Source organism: Erythranthe guttata, chromosome 6 (genome assembly GCF_056151865.1).
Source record: "Erythranthe guttata isolate IM_541 chromosome 6, IM_541, whole genome shotgun sequence".
Lineage (NCBI taxonomy): Eukaryota > Viridiplantae > Streptophyta > Magnoliopsida > Lamiales > Phrymaceae > Erythranthe > Erythranthe guttata.
In genome coordinates this window covers 16,056,788-16,077,737 of record NC_142538.1, presented here as the reverse complement: position 1 = coordinate 16,077,737, position 20,950 = coordinate 16,056,788, and the positions used below count along the sequence as shown (strand labels likewise).

At 34.1% G+C, this 20,950-nt stretch overlaps 3 protein-coding genes across 3 annotated transcripts; 2 read left to right on the top strand and 1 right to left on the bottom strand.

The window, feature by feature from the left end:
- Nucleotides 1-3,861: 3,861 nt before the first annotated feature.
- LOC105957314 (uncharacterized) lies at nt 3,862-6,153 on the top strand. The gene is made up of 2 exons (XM_012981244.2): nt 3,862-4,265; nt 5,911-6,153. Exons 1-2 carry the CDS (start codon nt 3,954-3,956, stop codon nt 6,019-6,021), a joined length of 423 nt encoding a protein of 140 aa, XP_012836698.2. The 5' UTR covers nt 3,862-3,953; the 3' UTR covers nt 6,022-6,153.
- Nucleotides 6,154-7,285: 1,132 nt separating this feature from the next.
- LOC105957315 (phosphatidylinositol-3-phosphatase myotubularin-1) lies at nt 7,286-15,783 on the bottom strand. Its single transcript, XM_012981245.2, has 19 exons — nt 15,457-15,783; nt 15,231-15,299; nt 14,379-14,453; nt 14,194-14,265; nt 13,161-13,230; nt 12,819-12,868; nt 11,809-12,101; nt 11,630-11,703; nt 11,462-11,525; nt 10,855-10,920; nt 10,611-10,710; nt 10,409-10,522; nt 9,846-10,015; nt 9,441-9,525; nt 9,135-9,347; nt 8,981-9,040; nt 8,821-8,885; nt 8,440-8,719; nt 7,286-8,160 (listed from the first exon to the last, which is right to left on the bottom strand). The coding sequence occupies exons 1-19, from the start codon at nt 15,583-15,585 to the stop codon at nt 7,666-7,668; spliced, it is 2,544 nt and encodes an 847-aa protein (XP_012836699.2). The 5' UTR covers nt 15,586-15,783; the 3' UTR covers nt 7,286-7,665.
- Nucleotides 15,784-18,728: 2,945 nt separating this feature from the next.
- Nucleotides 18,729-20,946, top strand: LOC148770290 (protein MAINTENANCE OF MERISTEMS-like). Its single transcript, XM_088819098.1, has 4 exons — nt 18,729-19,208; nt 19,293-19,967; nt 20,164-20,232; nt 20,314-20,946. The coding sequence occupies exons 1-4, from the start codon at nt 18,729-18,731 to the stop codon at nt 20,944-20,946; spliced, it is 1,857 nt and encodes a 618-aa protein (XP_088675224.1).
- The last annotated feature ends 4 nt before the right edge of the window (nt 20,947-20,950 follow it).

The window sequence follows — 20,950 nt, the reverse complement described above, 5'->3', positions numbered from 1 at the left end:
CTAAGTAACTATATCAGTGTTGATTGTGTTGTAAAAAATATAAATACAACATGCAATGCGCACAAAGTTTTAACATATTTACAGTTTTAAAATGTCTATTGTTTTCGAAAAGTAACTAAACATAAATAAATAAGCATAAATAACATAGCATGGAAAAATAATGGGTAAATAATTTTATGCAAGTAGTGCTCTATTAGAATTAGGGCTAATGGTGTGGAGGTTCATGGCACATTAACTAGTTAAGCTAGCTACATCTCATATTTTTTCCGTGAAAAAGCCCATCAATTGATACATATCATATTAATAATAGTAAGGATACATATCGTATTAATAATAGTAAGGTTGCTCCTGCTAAACCCTAGGATTTTTGCCCCCTCATTTGATAGTTATGATTGTCATTTATTTATTTAATTAATTTTATTGTTTTATTTTATTTAATATAATCAACTTTAATAAATCAGTTAAGTATCCCGACTTTTTGGCCCCAAATCTACTCTCTCTTTTTCCCACTAAAATTGTCATTTTACTTAATATTAATTTATGAGAAAAGTATTTAATTGTTTAGAAAAACATTTGATTCTTACATTATCTTATTAAAAAAAAATAAGGTTGCTCCTCATAAACCCTAAGAAATTTTTCCCACTCATTTGATAGTTATATGTCATTTAATTAATTAATTAATTTTATTGTTTTATTTTATTTAATATAATCAAGTTTAATACGTATTTTTTCCTACTAAAATTGTAGTTTTACTTAATATTAATTTTATGGGAAAAATATTTAATTGTTTAGAAAAAAAATTGGTTCTTATCTTATTAATAAAAGTAAGATTGCTCCTCATAAACTCTTGAGATTTAATGGCATCATTGATTTACAGAAAATTTACTAAGGTGGTGTTTGCAAATGCTTTTTGAAAGTGATTGTGCGGTTTTTTTTGCTCATAATATGTTTTTAGGTGTTTGCAAAATCAACTTTTGCTTTTGTTTCTCTTAAAATAATCTGTTTTAAGTTATTTTTTTAAAAGCACCCATAACCCTGCTTTTTCAATTTTAGTTCATTTTTCGAAATATTTGCAAACACCCCCAACTTTTAGAAATAAGCACTTAAAACTAACTTAAATCACAATCACTAACTTCTGCTTTTAAATAATCATTTGCAAACACCACCTAAGATCTCTTATGGGTGATAAATAAGACGATTCATCAAACTTCTACCTTAAATGAGATAAGATAAATATACATCCATATTGCATCAAAAACATAAAGTTAAATTAATAAATGTGGCAAAAAAAGTTTATGAACAGGGGATTATCATCAATACATATAGCAAAATATCAATGTTAATTGAAACTTCAAGTATGTAAAAAATACGGATTATGTTTTAAAGTATTTTTGTGATTTTTAAGTAGCCCCTTAGAATCAGGATCTATGAAAATACGACGTTAAGGTTTTGTTTGGTTCATGGAAAATAGTGTGTGTAAAATAATAAAAAATATTAGATAAAATGATTTTGTTGTTCGATTAGAATATAAACATGGTACAAAGTAATTTAGAGTAAAAAGTGGAGAAAAAAATAGAGTAAAACAAAGGAAAAGATATTTCCTGAAAAAAATGAGGAAAAATGAAGGAAAACACGGATATCGAACACCGGAAGTCGCGATAGGACATCTTCCTCTCACGGTTGGACATCATTAAATCACGATTTCTATTTTTCATTTTTCTTAGAAACCGAACATATTTTGTGATTCATAAATTTCAAATCTTGTTTCCATTTACATTTTTCATTTCTTTATTTTGAAATCCATGATTCAAAGAGATCCTAAAAGTTTTGTCAAATAATCGTTTCACAAATGAATATATTTTCTTTGATAATCCTTTTCATAAATAAGAAAAATATCATCGACATGCACATTTATTCTCATTAATAAGATTATTATGGCCTCGAAACTAATTAATGAGACTTATCCCCACAAATGTTATGTTATCATGATTCATTTTGCCTTGTTCCGCCTTTTAGATAGTTTTTTTGTTGTGTTCGATAAAATAATTGATTTTTTTGTAGATTATTTAATCTTATCTTGTCTAATCTTATTCTGTCAATGCCAACCAAACGAGGTGTAGGAAGATAATAGAATCATTAATAAGATTAATATGGCCTCGAAACTAATTAATGAAAACTATCAAAAAATCGCCCTCCACCATACAATTCGAACTAGAATATGAAATGAAGTATAAATAAAATCATAAAAAAGATTAAATATAGTACTCGATGAAGTTGAACATCACATGTGGATATAAAAGACGTTTTGTCTCATGTCCTCATATATTATCTCTTCATTTTCTTGGAAAATATAAGGTCCCTATTTAATTTAGTAGCTATCCTTTAATTTATACGAAATATATCTTTAAATAAAAAAAAAAAAAAGGTATATTTTCAAACAATAAATAAGATCATTGATTCGTATGTATGGTATTGTATGCTTGTATAGATGTAACATGAGTTCTAATTTCCCATTCAAATACAAATTTATTTTCACATAATTTTTTGAGCTTATACATTCCAACTTTTAGTTCCCCCAAAAGATGAAGAGAAAAAAATGCAGTTTGTGTAGATCAACGATAAATAAACATCCAGTGTAGCATAAACATAACCAGCTTAAACCCACTAATCACCAACTTGAAATCAGTAAATCTTTTATGATACAAAATTGAAAAATTCAACACAGAAGAACTTCAAAAAAAAAAATCGTGAAGTCATTTGATTTTTTTTTTTTTCCTTGGAAAATCTTTTAAATTTTCAGAAATGAAATACTCATTTTGATAAACACTAGTAGCACGATCTTCATCAATTGTCCCTTCATAGGGCATTCTTTGTAATTCAATTAGAATTGAGAAGCACAACTTAAAAAAGTGACAATATAAGCAAAGTAATATATATATATATATATAGACACACATATACATACACGAACGAGCTGCCAAAATTGTATGAAACTAATATTACAATCAATTGATCTACGAAGGTAGAAACTAACAAAACTTATTAGATATTTTTTATTGATTGTTGAAAAAACTCCTAGGGCATTTTGGCATTTTTGTCATTTCACTCTTAGTCAACACCTACAAGCATAGTGGGTGCGATGGGCTCCGTATTTAGTTACGCTGGGAGATGGTGGTGATTTTTTTTTTTTTTTTGACAAGGATATTTGTCAATTACAGATTTCATAGTGAAGACATTTGCAATTAACTTAGAATTTTTAAAACCAAATTGAAAAAAAAAATCGATTTGAAAGGACAAAAAAAAAGAAGTATATACATCCAATGTCAATCCAAAATTACGGAGAAAAAAGAAATCATAAATTCTATAATCAAATAAAAAATGGTACAATAGAATCTCAATAAATAATACTCAATAAATTGATAATCCCGCTTAAATAATAGTTTTTTCTAGTTCCAATACAGTAAAAATCTACTAAATTATTAGTTCGATAATTTAACATTTACTAAATTAATAAAATTTTGCTAGTCCCGACTATATTAATTTATAGATGTTTAAATGTATATTCACTTTTAATCAAGGGTCGTTGACTGAACTTAAGTAATATAAACGTTTACTAATTTCCAAATCCAATCTAACTTCTACAATTTATTTATTATATATCTAAAAAATATTGTGACATGGGATACGTATTTTTTATTTTAATTTTTAAATTTTTAATAATAGAAATCTTGATCCACGCCTAAAACGACGTCGTTTAAACCCAATTTCCAATTTTAGTTCCACAAGCTTCGCATGCCTCCTCAAAATTCCCAAATTGTCTCGACTCTTAAGTCTTAACCCACCCCCACCCCCCCCCCCCCCCCCCCCCTATTGTATATTCCGCCCCCCTGAATCAAAACCCAACCTACCATTCTGCAAAACACACACACACAAAAACTCACACAGTAACAACAATGGAAGAACCCAAAAACAACCCAGTTCACGAAGATGAAGAAGAGAGAGAAAAGAACCCTATTATTCTTTTCTTCACCAGCGTCCTCAGTTCAATCAAACTCCCTTTCCCACCGCCGAAGATGAACGCCGTCAAAGTTGAGCCAGCCGCCCCTCAAGCCGCCGAGCCGATTGCGATCAAGCCAGCCGCCGTCGAAATTGAAACCGAAAAGCCCGTCGCCGTGACCTTTCCGAAGCAGAGCTTCGCTCCGTTGAAGCTCGAAGCCGAGTCGGAGGAAGCCGAGCGGAGCACCAATCCAGTGTTTCTGTGGCAGGTAATAATCCAGTAGTTCTTGTTTTATTTGTTTTTATTTTTCGATTTTATTTGAGGTGTCTATTTTGTGAGTATTGTAGTTGTACCTTGTGCATTGAACGTCGTAAGATTTGATATTGTGTGCACTTGAAATTTGGGTTTTTTTTTAGTGTATGCTGATTTTATCAAGCACATTTTGATATTATTATGCATATTTTGATCACTATTTAATGACGAAAACGAAGGAAAGTCGGATTTATTCTTGATTCTCGAGTGTTTGTTTGTCCGTTTCGTTTATTATGTTTATATCGACGCGGTGGATATTATTGCGCTTAGATCTAAGTGTAGTAATGCTTGATTAGTTGACTATCGATAAATAGGTTTTGGTCGAAAAAGATTAATGCTTGATTAGTGATTATACCAAAAGTTGACTTCTTTTTCCATGATTATATATATAAATAAAAAGAATTTACTGGATTTGAGATCTAGTAAGATTACTCGACTACGTGCATGAAAATCTTATTTGATTGTCGTGATTTTTTCCGAAAACACGAGTATATGTTATATTCAAAGATTCTATCTTTTTATCGACCAGACCTTTGTTATGTTGTGATTTTGCGCGTTAACCAGTAAAATTCGTGTCTTTGAAAAGAATACCCCTTTTTTTCTGGCTCGTAAAAGAATATTTACGCCTGTTGCTTAGATGAACTTACTATTAGCTTATTCATTATTTACTGGATGCTTCTTCGTTTTCTTAATATTTTTTTCTTTTCATTTTTTGAAATTGCATCTTTCGCTGATTTATAGTCTTTCAAGTCTTGTTTCCTGTGTCCAATTGAACGTCGTGTTTCTGAAATTTTGTGTTTTTATTCCTATTTATCAATTTTTGTATTCTCCTTTGGCATAATACAGCTGTATCTTAGATTCTAGGGTAAATTACGGGACCCCCTGAGGTATGACCAAATAACTTACACACCATATGGTATCGGTAATTACAAATATTAATACCCCTCAGCTATTGTTCCGTCTACCAGTTACACCCTTACGAAGCTATGACTAACGGAATCTTCAAGATTCCATGGAATATTCGATATGGATTTCCAGATCTACCCCATGAGTATAAGTGCAATACACCCACGGGGTAAATGGAATATTTTATCTTACTTGAGGGGTACTTGGAATTTATCCAAAATTTGATTGTTTAATAAAAGGGTAATTTAGACAATTCATTCATTCCGTTAGGGTTTTTAATGGAGCTGGTATGGTCCTACTGGTATGGTCCTACACTGAGTTGTAGATAAGTTAAAGAAGAGTAAATTTCGTGCACTGTTACTATGTTTCCCTTGAAACTCGTCTTTTAGAATCGGTCACACCATACCTAAGATTATTAAAAGAAAATAGATATACTCGTACAGCAGACTCCATAGTTATATTTAGCTGCCATTTCAAGAAAAAACATTAGCCGAACATGGTAGTCAACTTGCGGCAAACCAAAAAATCTATACTTGTCGAGTGCCTTTCACATGTGTATGGTTGTAGTTGGGCAAAACGTTTTAAGGCCAACTACTTTTCGGTATCATTTATTTGGGGTATTTATTAAATCTTTCTTATTTTGCATTTACGTAAATAGAAATTTGATGTTTAATGTGGAAATTCACATAAAATAGGTATATGCGGTTGGAGGATTTGTGGTGTTGAGGTGGGCTTGGAAGAGATGGAACGAAAGGAAGGGACAAAAGAAGCCGGACGACGACGAGCCTCCTCCGGCACATGATTAAGCCGTTTGATCGTTTGGGGAAAATTCGCAAGTTCTTTTTTTTTTTTACTTGTAATCATTAATGTACCTTTTATTCCTACAAGAAATATTGCAGTTCTTTACTTAAGTGAAAATACTAAAGGTTTCCGGAAAATGCTCTTGTCAGGTTCTTTTTTTAATTCCGAAATGCCCCCCGGTTTTTTTTTTTTTCCCTTCACATTATACTTTGCAATCTGCTTGTGTTCGATTTTTCATGGAATCGTTGGCTCAATTGATTTTTGTCGGTCTTTGTGGTTCGTGTAATTGGTTTAACCGTAGTTACTAGATCGCAAATTCCTTTGGCTCAATTGGTTTGCCGATCTTTGTGGTTCGTGTAATTGGTTTGACGATAATTATTAAATCGCAAATTGAATTGAAAAATGAATTTACAAGAGTTTTTTATTTTATTTAAATTACTAAAAATGAAATGTGTATTCATAATTGATAATGTAACAAAAATTGAAAATAGTTAGAATATTTATGAGTTTTCTAAGTATTTCTAATTCATTTTTCTATTAAGTTTGGAGGTGTCACAATATTGGACTTTATGCAAACTCATACATTTATTTATTTGATTTTATCTCAATAAAATACTAATTTTATTTTTAATATAGAAAATAAGATGAATTTTTTTTTTTAAGATGAAAATAAGATGAATTTTCAACAACTAATTATGAACAACCAATGGCTACTTCTTTTATCCATAGAAGGCTATACTAAATGTACTTCAAAGAGTTGGGCAATGCTAGAACTCACCTAGAAATTTGTAATTGAAATGATATTTACGGGTCTAATTTTACGAATACCGTTCATTCAAGTGAAACATGTTCATGAATGATATTTCTCCACTCTCGTTTTGGGCGTGAAACATGCTATTTCTCACCTGTTTAAGGCATGGATACGCAAAAATACAGACTTTTCAAACCCTAGAGTAAAGAAAGTTTCGAAAATTAAAACGGTATTCGTAAAAATAGAACCGCATTTATCAAATCCCAATTTGTTAAGTTCCCTAAAAAATTTTCATTTTCCAATATGCATCAGCTATCGTCCTAAATATAGTATTAACAATGACAAACAGTCGGTTAAATTTACACGACGAAAGTATTTGAAGCTACAAATTTAAAGAGAGTTTCCATGAACATACCGAAATTTCACAAATATTTCACATAATGAAACCATATTACATATCCACCATTGATTCAAGACAAAACCACCTAGAAATCATGCATATTACGGACAAAGGCGAATAATCCCAGAACTTCAAGTTTATTAAATCAAGAATGAGAGTTAACAATGGAGAATTTATTCGTCTAAAAAACACAACAATCGATCTTTAGCTAAACACTAAAAAATCAAGAATCTATACAACAATCATTACACGCTATTATGTAACCTCATCGTCAGTCTTTTTATAGTTTCGTTTAATTCAGAGAACAATGTAACTTCTACCTCCCTATCTCCGCCTGACCAACAAAAGCAACTCTCTCTATTTTCACCATGTATAATAAATAATACCCTACTCTCCCAAAAACCCATGTCGAATATGTGGGCCCCATATTGATTTTTTTTTCCTTTCTCTCTCTTCAATTTATTCAAGTATTTGTTAGTTCAAAAAAATCGGAAGCTTCTATTGCGACTCAAAATAGCTGTCATATATAGAGAGTGTCTCAAACGCGTCGAAATTAGCCTTCAAACCGACAAACTGACTTCCGAATTGAGCACAACCAGCTTCCGGCCATCTGCACCCTCCATCTCTCGTGCGCAAAGGGCATAAAGATTCGCAGACACGGCTTATGGGACTGTCGTAATCGTCGTCCGCCACGTCAGCACGGGCGGAAGCGTCTGGATTCTGGTCGTGCATCTCGGAAACCGAAAAGGGCAATTTTTGAGGGATTTCTGTTGGGTTGTTTTCGATGCCCACGAAGCAGTCACCATCTTCGGAGAAGTGGACTTTGCACCCGAGTGATTGGATTGCGCGCTTTATAGCTTCGGTTTCCTTTTTCGATCTCTTGCCCCAATCCTTTGCCGAGCTGCTGCTGATCTTTTCGTTTCGTAAATCGTCTGTTAGAGACTCTATCGTAGCTGCCGATTCTCTAACTTTCGCCTCAGCTAAATCTTTTGCCTGCAAATGTTCGAAAAAGCACATAAGATCGCACGAAAGTTATAAAATCAAGTCCGTGACAGAGGTATGCTTAGGGGCTCCAAAATATCGGGTTCATCCCTAAATTTTAATTGGTTTAAAATAATATTCAATAATATCCAAACGTTACACTAACATTAGGAAATACAATTATCGATCATATCATCCAAACAATTGAAAGCTTTGACATCAATGACAAAGAAATTGAAAAATAGAAAGAAAACTAAATAACCAACAATAAAAAAAAAAAAATTATATTACCTTCTGCAATTCTGAGATTTTTTTAGCCATGTCCCTACATTGTGCTTCAATCTCCCCGGCTTGGGCTTCTGCTGGACAAGCCCATCGAAGGTGGAACTGAGGCCAAAGTGTCGGGGCTAATGCTGCGGCAGGAGGCAACAACGGACCTTGGAACTTTGATGGATCGTAGAAGTGGTTATAGTGCACGTGGGACCTTCCGTCTGAAACCCGCAAATCAGCTAAATACATCCACAGGCATCCACATGCGTCGTAAACACCAGCTTGTTGTCTTTCTTTCTCACTAAGATAAAAAAAACAAATAAAAGAATATAATTAACTCTCCTAAGCTGCAAAAACTGTGAAGTAGAATAATGAAAATACAACAAGAAGAGGTTTATATACCTGTTGCAGAAGAAATTTCCAAAACGGCAAGAAAGCATGGAATCGATTAAATCCACGAGGAAAACCTGCGTTCCCAAACGAAAAAGGGAGGTCAAGCAATTGTTGATTTACTATTGAGGAATTAGATTTATTTTGACGTGTAACAATGATAGGTACTTACCGAGGAGAACTCGAAGGCGAAAGGATACATTCGTAACAGCTGTGAAACACAATCAATCCACTGGAGAACAAAAATTGAAAATGGATTAATAACCGCAAAGAAAAATATCTAGCTTTCTTTGTAGACGTGAATAATTCGAGGACATTTAATTTACCTGCAAAAAGATGGGTGAGGAATTGTTTTGTGCATGCGAAGATGTGGATTGAGATGCGGATGAGGTGGATGTTTGTCGCACGGGTGACATACTCCCCGTAGAAGACTGTCTTGAAAATTCACAGGGAAGACTGTCACTTCCGGATACTGTTGGTATTCCCAAACGATCAGAAAACGGATGGCCAAATGCAAGCCAGTCTTTTTCCACTAGTGCCTGAACGAGAAGAATTTTATTTAGTCTAGTCTGAAGAAATGAATATGTTTCTAAATATCACTATCACTATAACATTTAAGTAATGGTAAATACCTGGAATCCTTTGATTGTTCGGTAATATGGATCGAGCAACAAACTTGCTAGAGAGACCAACTGAGTTGTTCTGTCCCATCCGTCACTACAAAACATAATTCCATAAGGATTTGAAAGATCAAAATAAAAACTAGCGGTGGGTATTTGATTGTTTCGAAGCTTATAAGACGGAATGCGAATTTAAATATAATTAGCAAACTATACAAACAATAATCTTCAACTTGAAGCAGTTTAGAGTGGACTAATTGTGCACGTATATACAATGCATATTTTTAGCTCGTACACAACTAAAGCCCAACTGTCCAAACGAAAATCATAAATCATTATTTCAAGTAGGAATTAAAATTAAAAAAAAAAAAAAAAACTGATGATGATTCTAGTAGTGAGTATGTGAAGATATCCTACCTACAATGAACAAGCACTGAAGCTGATTCAAGAGCAACACGAGCAGCAATCCAAGCTGAACCAGCCAAAACGCTTTGTACATGTGACAACCAACCACTGTCTCCAAGAGTCGAGACAGAAGCCGACATACTACTCAGATTTCCACCTCCCCAAGTCCATCCACCATGCCTCTATCAGTAATTAAAAAAAAAAAAAAAACAACGATAATAAGAGAAGTACAAATATATACTAATTGTTAACTCTAGCTATAAATTGTTATATCCACAAATGTAAATAACCCATTTATGAGAGTTTGACAAGAAAATAGTTTCACCTATTATGGTGCACTATTTCAAGTATTCAGGGGAAATTGAGTACACTGTGAGGATTAATTGGTGAAATGGGGGAGCAAGATTCTGTTGATTTCATAGATAATAACATTTTTACAAACAAGATCGACTATTTGCATAAAAATAATTTTGTAGAAAATTTACTTATTCAGAGATGAACTAAGAATAGGAGGAACAAAGAACAACATAAATCTCTATCTATCATTGTTAATGCTGAAATATATATGTTATTACCAAGTATGAAGACATCCCATCAGATGAAATGGCACCGTGAGTATCTACGTAGTCTCTAAGCCGAGCAAGGCTCTCTCTCATAGCGTGTATGTTGTCTATTCCAAAGAATACTATCTGAAAAATATTTCAAAACAAGAGAACATTAAAAACAAATATAATAATAATGAAAATAACAATTACACAACACGAAATAGTGACAGACCTCGGATTGTGAATAATTGGCAGACGACTCTGATCCACCTCCCATTGCTCCATTTGCTAAAGCATTTTTCCTAGGTCTTGCATCGGCGATATATAGCTTCCTAAAATGAAAATATAGATTTATTAGAACAATTTTCCCAAACATACATAATGGGACTGTGTTACGTAAACATCTCAAACTGAAATAAAATAAAATGAAAATAAAAACCTATAACAGAATTATAAATTAAATGAGAAAAAGTCACCTCCTCCGTTCCCGAATTCCAACAACTTGCGTCCAGAGAGCAGCAACTAGTTTCTCATCAACATTGCTGCAGAGAGAGTGTGAATTAAAAAGAATTAAGAGATGTTTTAAGAGTGAGAAACGAGACTAAGAGATATCTTCAACACTTACTACCTCACATTGCTATAGTCACTATTTAGGGTGGAAATTGGAACAAAATTTCCAAATTCTGTCGATTCTTATTCAAATATTTCAAATTCTGGAACAATGTTTCTCATTCAGGATTCCAAAAGTTTCATTTTTTTTTTTTAAAAAGTCTTGGAATACTAAAAATATTACTAATTACGACCTGATTTTAATTTTCAAAAATTACAGATTAAATATCAGTATTATTATCTATTTTATATTATAGTTACTTCAAAATATGGAAATTCCAAAATCTGCCCGAAATTTTTTGATTTTGGAACAAGTATTTCCATTCCGATTTTTTCATTTTTTTTAACGGAATTGGAATTAATTTTTCAGAATTTTTCTGAAAGTGGTATTCCAATCCAATACATCCCTAGTTACAATCATAGCTGAAGATTCTATAAGACCGTTTTCAACAATTTCAAATTCTGAAAACTTACCTTCTCATATTCATCATAAGGCCAACCATCGGTTGCGAAGAACGTGCAAGAACAGCTCCCGTCCCTACACATCACCAATCAGACCAAATTAAACATGCATCATAATAATAAAAATAAATAAAAATACTATTAGTTGCCAAACAAATGAAAAAAAAAATTAGAACATACTTGGATGACACCAGGATATTGCAGGCAACCTACACCGTGCACGAAAAGAACACGCCTGCTGTATTTCCGCATCACTGACAAAATTTGCCACAAGAAATATGCGATAAATAATTAAAGATATTTCTAGCAGTGACTTAAACGATTAAAACAAAAAAAAAAAGGTGAAAAATTATCTTTACCTGATGGTGTTTGGAATAAGCAACGCAAAAGGATAAGTAGGGCACATTGCGTAATTAGAATTAATACTGCTTATTCTCCACCAGTCATTAGCCAATGTGTACGAGCCATCCTCGACTATTCTAGAAGAAGCTTGATACGAGCCTAATCCGAGAAGTCGAAAATACTCATTCAATAGCCGAACTTTAGGGTTTGTGTTACTGCTGAATTTTGATGGGCCGGGAACAAACGCATAGAGATCCCAAAGTCTAGCTGGCCTACTGCACCTTACTAGTGCATCGTATACACCACGCCTCTGCAAAAAATCACCACATTATTTCATTAAATTGTTTCATTTTGAAACAACAACTAAATTTAAGAATTCGTGTGCCAAAAAATATTTCATCTTAAAATAGCTGAAGAATTCTAAGAAAAAGGACAATTGTATTTATTAACTCACGCAATGAAAAAAAGATCGACATTTTATCTACAAATATTAAACTTCTGCAACTTAGCTGGTGAAATGGATCTATGAGGAAGTTAGCTTAAACATTTATAGTGAAAAAAATCATTGTGGTCGAGAGAGTTAGCAGAGATTGTATTTTATGAATGGAATAATACGTAATTGTTTTTTAGTTTTATTTTTTCATGTCATTAAATTCACCACTGAATTACATCAAAGAACAGTGCTACGTTGCAAGCACTTGTGAGATTTTAACCCGATTATGTTGCACGTATTAAATATTCTAACACGTTCTATATTCAATACAAATTACTATACTAATCAGTATTCAGGTTTCATATATTCTGGGCGTTAGTTAGTAAGCACTGAAAGTCACAGGATTCTCGACAAAGGTTATGGATTATGTGCTAATTAATCAAAAATTCCGATTTTAACATATCTAATGTACTATTCAACATTATATTTTTTAGACATATGATAAATACGAACTTAGATCAAGAAATTTGATAAAGAATACAGAACTGAAAATTTTAGCAGAAACCTAATTACGGGCACAGTTTGACGACTAACCTGTTTTGTCCGTGGTCGAAAGCCAAAGACAATAATTCTCATATCTTTGCCTGCCAACACAACAAAAATTATGTCAATAAACTATACATAAAATTATGTCAAACACGGTAATAAGACAACTAACTATCTACACGGGGTGTGATTGATGTCACTGGTCACAAAAATTTCATGTGCGCAAAAAGAATTTGATCTTATAAATAAAAAAAATAGGACAAAATGATCTTATAAATGAAAATGAAAGCGGTTACAATCTTTAAAAAAATCTCAATAGATGAAGGCTAACCCCTTCACTCTAAATACGAATATGTTAAATTTTTTGACAAGGATGATGAGAATCCATACCAATGACCTGAAGCAACCGCTGAGATGGATTTTTATCGACCTGTCTGGGGGCTGATGGAAGCTTCACAGTCTGCATACACGAAAATAAATAAATCAGAATTCGAAAATTGCATAGCCACGAAACAAATAACATTCTTAGGCTGCATAACTTGAAAAGAGGGTAATGCAAAAAAAAAGTGTTACGGGCAAGAAATGAACAGTGTAATTACATAGAAACGATGCAACAAACCGTTGTTCTTTCATAACAAAAGTCTAGATTTTGTCGTACTCGTAGAAACGGACAAGCACATTATGGTATTAAAAGATATAGAAGGACCATTTTGAACTGAAAAATATGTTTAAATTCATCAGCTATAATATTCAAGTTATGTATAGTTGCACTATAAGAGCAATGTAAATGCTATGTTGACAAGAACAAATGAACTAATGTTACTTATATTCAAGCTAACAGACACATTGGAGACAAGTGCTAGTACCTAGAATGATGTCCCACTTAATTTACATGGATCCTAAGAAAGGTCCACTAACTTAATAAATATCAACTCCCAAGAATGATATATTCTTTTTTTTTTTTTTATATAACTAGAACTCCACGGGAACATATTGTAGAGTGCTTTTAGAATAGCGTAGGAATTCCTTGTATTCGTCTAGAATGTCTCTAGGTAGGAATTCCTTGTATTCGTCTAGAATGTCTCTATGATGTTTCATCGTAAATAACCGCATAAAAATTATCTAGATACTCATTGTAAGCTATAGGATCAAGGTGACCTTGACCATCCATTAGGAAGTGGTCTCATGTAAATATGTACGATCCATTCAAGAATCGATAGCAACAGAACATTACAACTCCACACTTGTGTGAAAAAAAATAGAGAGGAACTAACATACATTCTGCTCTAATTTTTAGAAGAAACTTTGTGTGTATTTCATCAATCTTTGTATTCATATCATGATTAGTTAAGATTATCATGTTTGTTTGTTAAAAAGAACATAGCACCAGATATAGTAGATAACTTCCATAACAAATACTTACAATTTTGCTGAACTTCTCAATTGTTGCCAGCGGTATAGTGCCTAGGCCTATAATACTTCTAGATCCATCGCTCTACAAGAAGAAAAGTTCAACCATTAGTTAATAATTTGCACTCTAAGCATTTGAAACTTAAAAAGGCAAGTCAAGAAAATAGAGTATAGGAGTCAATAAGATGTCTTACTCACCAAAAAAAGAAGACGATAGTTTGTAACGAACAATGTTCCGGCCTCATCAGTATTCACAAGAACTACGCCATATCCCTGTGATCCATTAAGATCCATCCACAGTAGATCAGTTTTCGATCAATTTTCGATTGCAAAAAAAAAATAAAAGAAAAAGAAAATATATTTTATATTTTAAGGTAAAATAAAATATTTTTGAACATGGATATGAAAACTACTACAAATAGATATTAACCTCTATCTTGGAGTACTAGCGATATCTCATTGTTAAAAAGAAAATGTCAAATGCATAGAGGCCAAGATCAGTTAACAAGAACATTTACAAGGCCATTTTTTATAAAATTAACATTGTATCTGTAATTTTGTATTTCATAAAATTCAAAGCTATTTGACAATTATTAAAGCACCGTACTTATCTTCAATAATGGCAATGAATCAAAAAAGACACAAGCTTTTGTAACCCCACGTGTCGAATCAATCATGCACTTACAAGCTCTAATTTTATTGATATCAACGACGTCGACACGTGTATTCTCCATCTATAGAATTAACCAAATATTGCCATAATCCCAATATCTCAAGTGTTTACACATACAAGATAAGTGTCCTTTACAGCTACAAGATTCCGCACTCAATTCAAGAAAGTTAATCATGAAACTACGAAAATTAGCACGAGTTTCCACTTTTTGCAAGTTAACATGTAAGGTTAATTCATATCCTCCACCCAAACCCCCAAAACCAACCAGAATTCGTATCTTCGGTACAATTAACACATAATTTTCGACACATTGCACAAAATTAACTCTCAGAATATTTCTCGACAATTAAAATCGACAAATTCAAATTGATGATTACCTCAACTATGACTTGCTCGGCTTCAAGCAAGAACTGCTGCAGCCCTTGGGGAATAGACCTTGAAACCGGCTGCACAAAAATTACACAAAACAGAAGGCAATAAATTAATTAGCTCATTGAAATAAATCCCCCAAACCCCAAAAAAAACCACACAAAAAAAACAATAATTCAACAAAAATAATTGAAATTGGAATTGAAATTGAAATAGAAATAGAAATAGAAATACATCAACTTTGGTCCACTCAATTGCATCCCAACTACCGGCGCCGTCGATCCTGTCGGACTCGGAAAGGCGCGGGTCGGAATCATGGAGCGGCGTCGTCCGCCCCGAACGAGTTCTCGGCGGCATAGCCATCTTCTTGCATATACCAATTGAGAAATTGAGAATTGAATTTAATTTAATTGGATTTTCAATGATGTGGGCAAAATAAAAGAGGAGTTTTTTTTTTTTTTTTTTTTAACTATTAAGTATTAATTAACGAATTTCTGTTTGGTCCGACTGAAAAACGTGATTGAGACACGTGAGGGAAAGTGGGACCAGAGTGACGTAGGCATTAACCGCTTCGGTTCTCTTATTATTTTTTGGGAAAATTATTATTATTATTATTATTATTATTATTATTATTATTATTATTATTATTATTATTATTATTATTATTATTATTATTATTATTATTATTATTATTATTATTGTTCTAAAATAGATAAGTAATAAGTCCAGCCTTTTTACGTTTATTTATCAACAATTAATTAATTAATACATTTATGTGGATAAGATTTTTATTTTTTTTCCTTGAAAAACGTCATTCACCCTAAATTATTATGTCAATAAGATTTGTAATTTTTGTTAAATTTTTTTAATAATAAGTTATTTTCTGAAGGCACCTAACTTTTTCAACACACAAACTCGAAAAATAAAAAACCATGATTCTATATCGATTCTCCTCATTCACCATAATCATACCCAATTCAATAACCAAATTAAGTAAAATAAAAATAACTTTTTCTTATAAAAGATTTTATGGATGGAAATTGCATTAAAAAAGGAAAAACACTTACAACGTTGGTGATTTGTAATGTTTGAAATTCGATTCGGATCATTATAAAATAATTGCAGTAGTGTGTAGATAATAAAATTAATGTGAAGTATTTTGATCATAACATTTTCAAAAAAAAATCGAAAAGCTAAAAAATTTATATTCGATTTGGAACAAGATCTAAAATTGCAATTAACTAATCTTATTGTCTACTACAATGTTTTTTTTTTTTTTTTGTCAAGAATAACTTAGAACATCTCTAATACTAAACTCAATCTTTAATACTTAGGGTGACACATAAAATATTTTTAATTTTCTGTTAAAAGATCATCGAATGGTTATTATTGTTTGCATAATTGATAAATTCATTTTTTTCAGGTTGCTATATGAAGCACATAAATTTGGGAAAATTAGTGGAATATGTTTTGTTTCAATAATTAGCTGAGCATAAGAATATTTTTTGTTTCAATAAAAGTCATTTAATTCAATATTTCATTCGCTATAACATTCATCAATAAACATACTAGTGAGTTTAGATCCGTTAAGTACGACGCACCCGTTATTAACTCATATGTTGTTATCCGCTTTAAATTCAATATTTTAATTTATAAAAATAGGTAAATTACAATCATTCCTAGGGTATGGTCAAATCACAAAAGAAAAAACCTATTGTTTGGATAATTACAATCACCCCTCAACTATAAATCTTTTTAGTCCACCTTTGTGGTTTCAAATTTCGTGGAATTTTCGAGATTATATGGATTATTATCACTTTTGTACCCGTTTTATCCTATTCGAACTCCACATTTTAAAGTGAGATGATCATAATATATGCTTTTAAGCTTGTATATATCAGATTGTGGTGGATCAGAAACTGTATTTTTATACGAAACGAGTACAAACAAGAGCACATTTCACGAAATCTAAATGATTATGTTAAATTTGACACCATAAGGATGGAGGTGTAAAAAAAATCATAGCCGAAGAGTGGTAGATGTAATTATTCAAATAAGAGGAGATTTTTTGTAAATTGACAATACCTCAGAGTGATGGTTGTAATTTACCCTATAAAAATAAAGACCAATGAGTTGATGAATAAAGATTGGTTCTAATTGAATAAAGATTGGTTCAAATTGCGCGTTTAAGACCCGTGCACCGCCCTAGTTAAATTGTATTATATATATTTGTAGTACAATATTTGAATTATACAATGGCATTTTTTTATAGGGGGGTCAAACTGAAATGATATTTAAATGATTTAAAAAAAAAATGTTCTCTCTCTTCAAACTCCCCAAACTCCAAATCTCACAAATCCATTCAACCTAGACGTGGAAAATCACGATCCACGCAGTTTGAACGTGAGAGATACACATGTGTTTTCGGTCGTAGTTACCTATAAACACGCGTGGATTGTAACAGTTTGTAGTCACCACAGACACTTATAGTTACTCACAGATATTTGTAGACATCAAATTGGAAATTCTTAGATCTGCCCCACGCCACCAACCCTAGTCGTCGACCTAAATTAAACCCACTAGCATCCATAGTCGCCGCCTCCAACCATAGATCTGACATCATACCACCATACCCCACCACCGTCATGTCGCCGCCTTCGCTATCACCATAGCCACCGCTTCCTTCGACCATGGATTGGAGTGGCGGCATGTGTGTGTGAGATAGAGAGAGAGAGAGAGTGAGAGTAACGAATAAGAAAAGAGTGTTACTATTTGCAGCGGGACTTTTACTGAAATTGGCTTATTTGCAGCGGTACCTTTTTCATTTTAATTTTTCCAACTTTCAATTTCTCTCTCCTATTCCTAAACACTCTCTAGAAATTTGAATTTCGTAAAATTTTTCGACATTAAAACCGTAGTAACGAGGCTCGATTCCGGTAAGTTTTCGATTTCCTACTACTTTTAATTATTTTTATTTCCAATTTAGGTAAAAACACGTGTTTAGGAATAGATCTAGCAAATTTCGGAAAAAAAAAAAAAAAAAATTACGGCACCCGTGTTCTGGAGCACGGGAACTCGAAGAACATTGAAGTTCCCGTGCTCTGCAGAACGGAGACCTCAAGAATTCTTGAATTCTCCGTTCTGCAGAGCACGGGAACTTGAATGTTCTTCGAGTTCCCGTGCCCCGGAACACGGGTGCTTCAAATATTCGTTCTCTACAAAACAGGAGTTCCAAACTGTTTTTGAAATTTAAATTTTCCGAAATAAAAAAAAAAAAAAAAAATTATTCAAGATTCCCGTCTTGAAGGACACGTGAACTTGAAGTTCTTTGAGTTTCCCGTGTTCTGGGGAACGGGAACTTGAAAAATTTTGAGTTTCCCGTTCTGCAGCACACGGGAACTTGGAGAATCTTCAAGTTCCCGTGTTCAACAGAACGGGAAATTCAAACTAATTTTAATTTTTTTTTTTAATTATTTTATTTAATTTGTTTTTTTTATCTTTTACAGATGGCACGTCAGGACAAGGGGAAAGGGCTTATGGGTTCTTCTTCGAGTTCGGATAAATTGCCGAAGATTAAATTCCGGTATGGCGGGCAAGGCGCGACGGAAGCCGAGGCGGAAGCGGAGCGCATTCGTATGACTGCATCTCATCGTCGTAGGAGAGTTATGGAGCGCGACACTGATTTACCCGTCGTGGACGAGATTCCCCACATAGATCATAGTTCTAGATCTATGGCGGGTAGCATTCGATCTGTAGGGGCAGATTCTCGTATCCCCTACGAGGGACACGAGGAGGAGCATGACCATGTTGAGAGCGATTTTGATGATGTTCCCGTCCCGGCCGCGCGCGCACGGAAGTCTCGGTACGAGTTTGACACTTTCAGTGGCCCACTTGAGTTACATGGTCCGGCTCCAGGAGGACCGACTGATTGGAGGATGATTCCTAGTTTCAAGAGTCATATTGCCTACTACATTTGGGCAGGACATGTAAGTTTAAATATATTTATTTTTATATATTTTAAATATATTTATTTTAATATATTTTGTCTAATTAAATTAGAAATTCTACAGGAGCGCAGCGTGGGACGATGTGAGTCAAGGATTACTACGCTTAATGCTTTTAAGAAACATGAGTTGAAGCAACTCATGGCTCCTTACGGGCAGGATGAGTTACAGCTACTGGAGGCATCTGGCCTAGACTCACTCGAGTACTTCTACATAAAAAATGTAGACAAGGGACTCATGGGGGCATTTATAGAGAGGTGGCAGCCGGAAACGAACAGTTTCCACATGCCTTGGGGTGAGATGACGATCACCCTACACGATGTCCATTTGATTTTGGGGTTGCGTGTTGACGGTCTAGCGGTGCACGGTGATTCTGTTGAGGAGATGCCTATGTGTGAGCTGTTGCTAGCTGAGGTTCTTGATTTGGACATGGTCGAGGCGCATGCCAAGCTCGGCAATAGTGGGATAAAATGGTCGGAGTTTGTGGAGCGTGTGCGCAGTCGGTCCCGAACTTGTCGGCAGAAGGTGGTAGGATATTTGACGTTTTTGATCGGTATGGCTTTGTTCCCCGACCGGAGTGTAGACAGGTTCAAGCCAACGTGGATGAGATATTCTTCCGATCTCGAGCACGTCGGCGAGTATGCTTGGGGTGCAGCTGTATTGGCTCATTTATACCGACAGTTGGGCTTGGCTAGTAGGGCCCACGTGAAGGGGTTACAGGGTTGCACGTTACTCCTCCAGGTATTTAAGTAAAATTTTAATATAATATATTATACTCAACAGTACATTAATTTAATATAATATATTGTGATTTAATATAATATTAATCTAAGATAGTCTCGTTTATTTGTAGTGCTGGATTTACGAGTACTTTCGCCCTTTCCGAGCACCTATTAATTCGGATTATAGGGAGATGCAACCTCGTTTCCTGAAATAGAAACCACGCAAGGGTATTTTGGACTTGCTCTCGGTCCGAAGGATGCTTGATGATATGCAGGCCGATCAGGTATGTATTTTAATTGTTGAATTTATTTATTATTAATTATTATGTAAATGTAATTTTTATTACGTTAATCTAATTTTCCAGATTGACTGGATGCCTTATGGGCCGCACGTACATAGACGCGTTCCGCGTACATTATATTGTGAGTGCATACAGTTTATGGAGATTGTCGAGCCATATTTACCGGATCGCGTCCTTCGGCAGTTTGGCTTTAGACAGACCATACCGCAGTGCTACATCCAGTCCAGAGAGCCGTGCCTACGTGGTCCGCTTGGAGGACAGACATACCAGGTACGGTATGATCCGCCAGGGCAGGAGTGGATGGACCTGGCTACCAGCTCGATTACGTTGGACGGTAGGACATTAGCCTGGCCGCCGTCTGAGACTGCCACTCGGTACATGGAGTGGTACGTTCCTCGTACTCATCAGTACGTGATCAACCGGGATCCAGCGCCAGAAGGACCACCGCCAGTCGTACGCCCCCCTCCTATTCAGCCGGACTTTTATGACATTGTGCGTATCATCCATCCGCACATGCACGAGATACCCCAGCATCTACGTGTCCAGTTACAGCCTCGTGTGGAGCCATATGCACGTTTTCTAGGTTTATCCCCCACTGGATATTCCGACGACGACGACTTTATGGTGATGCCACCACCGCGTCGGCGACCGGGTGGGACGTGTGGCACTTCGAGGAGGTCTAGGGGTAGACAGTAGACGG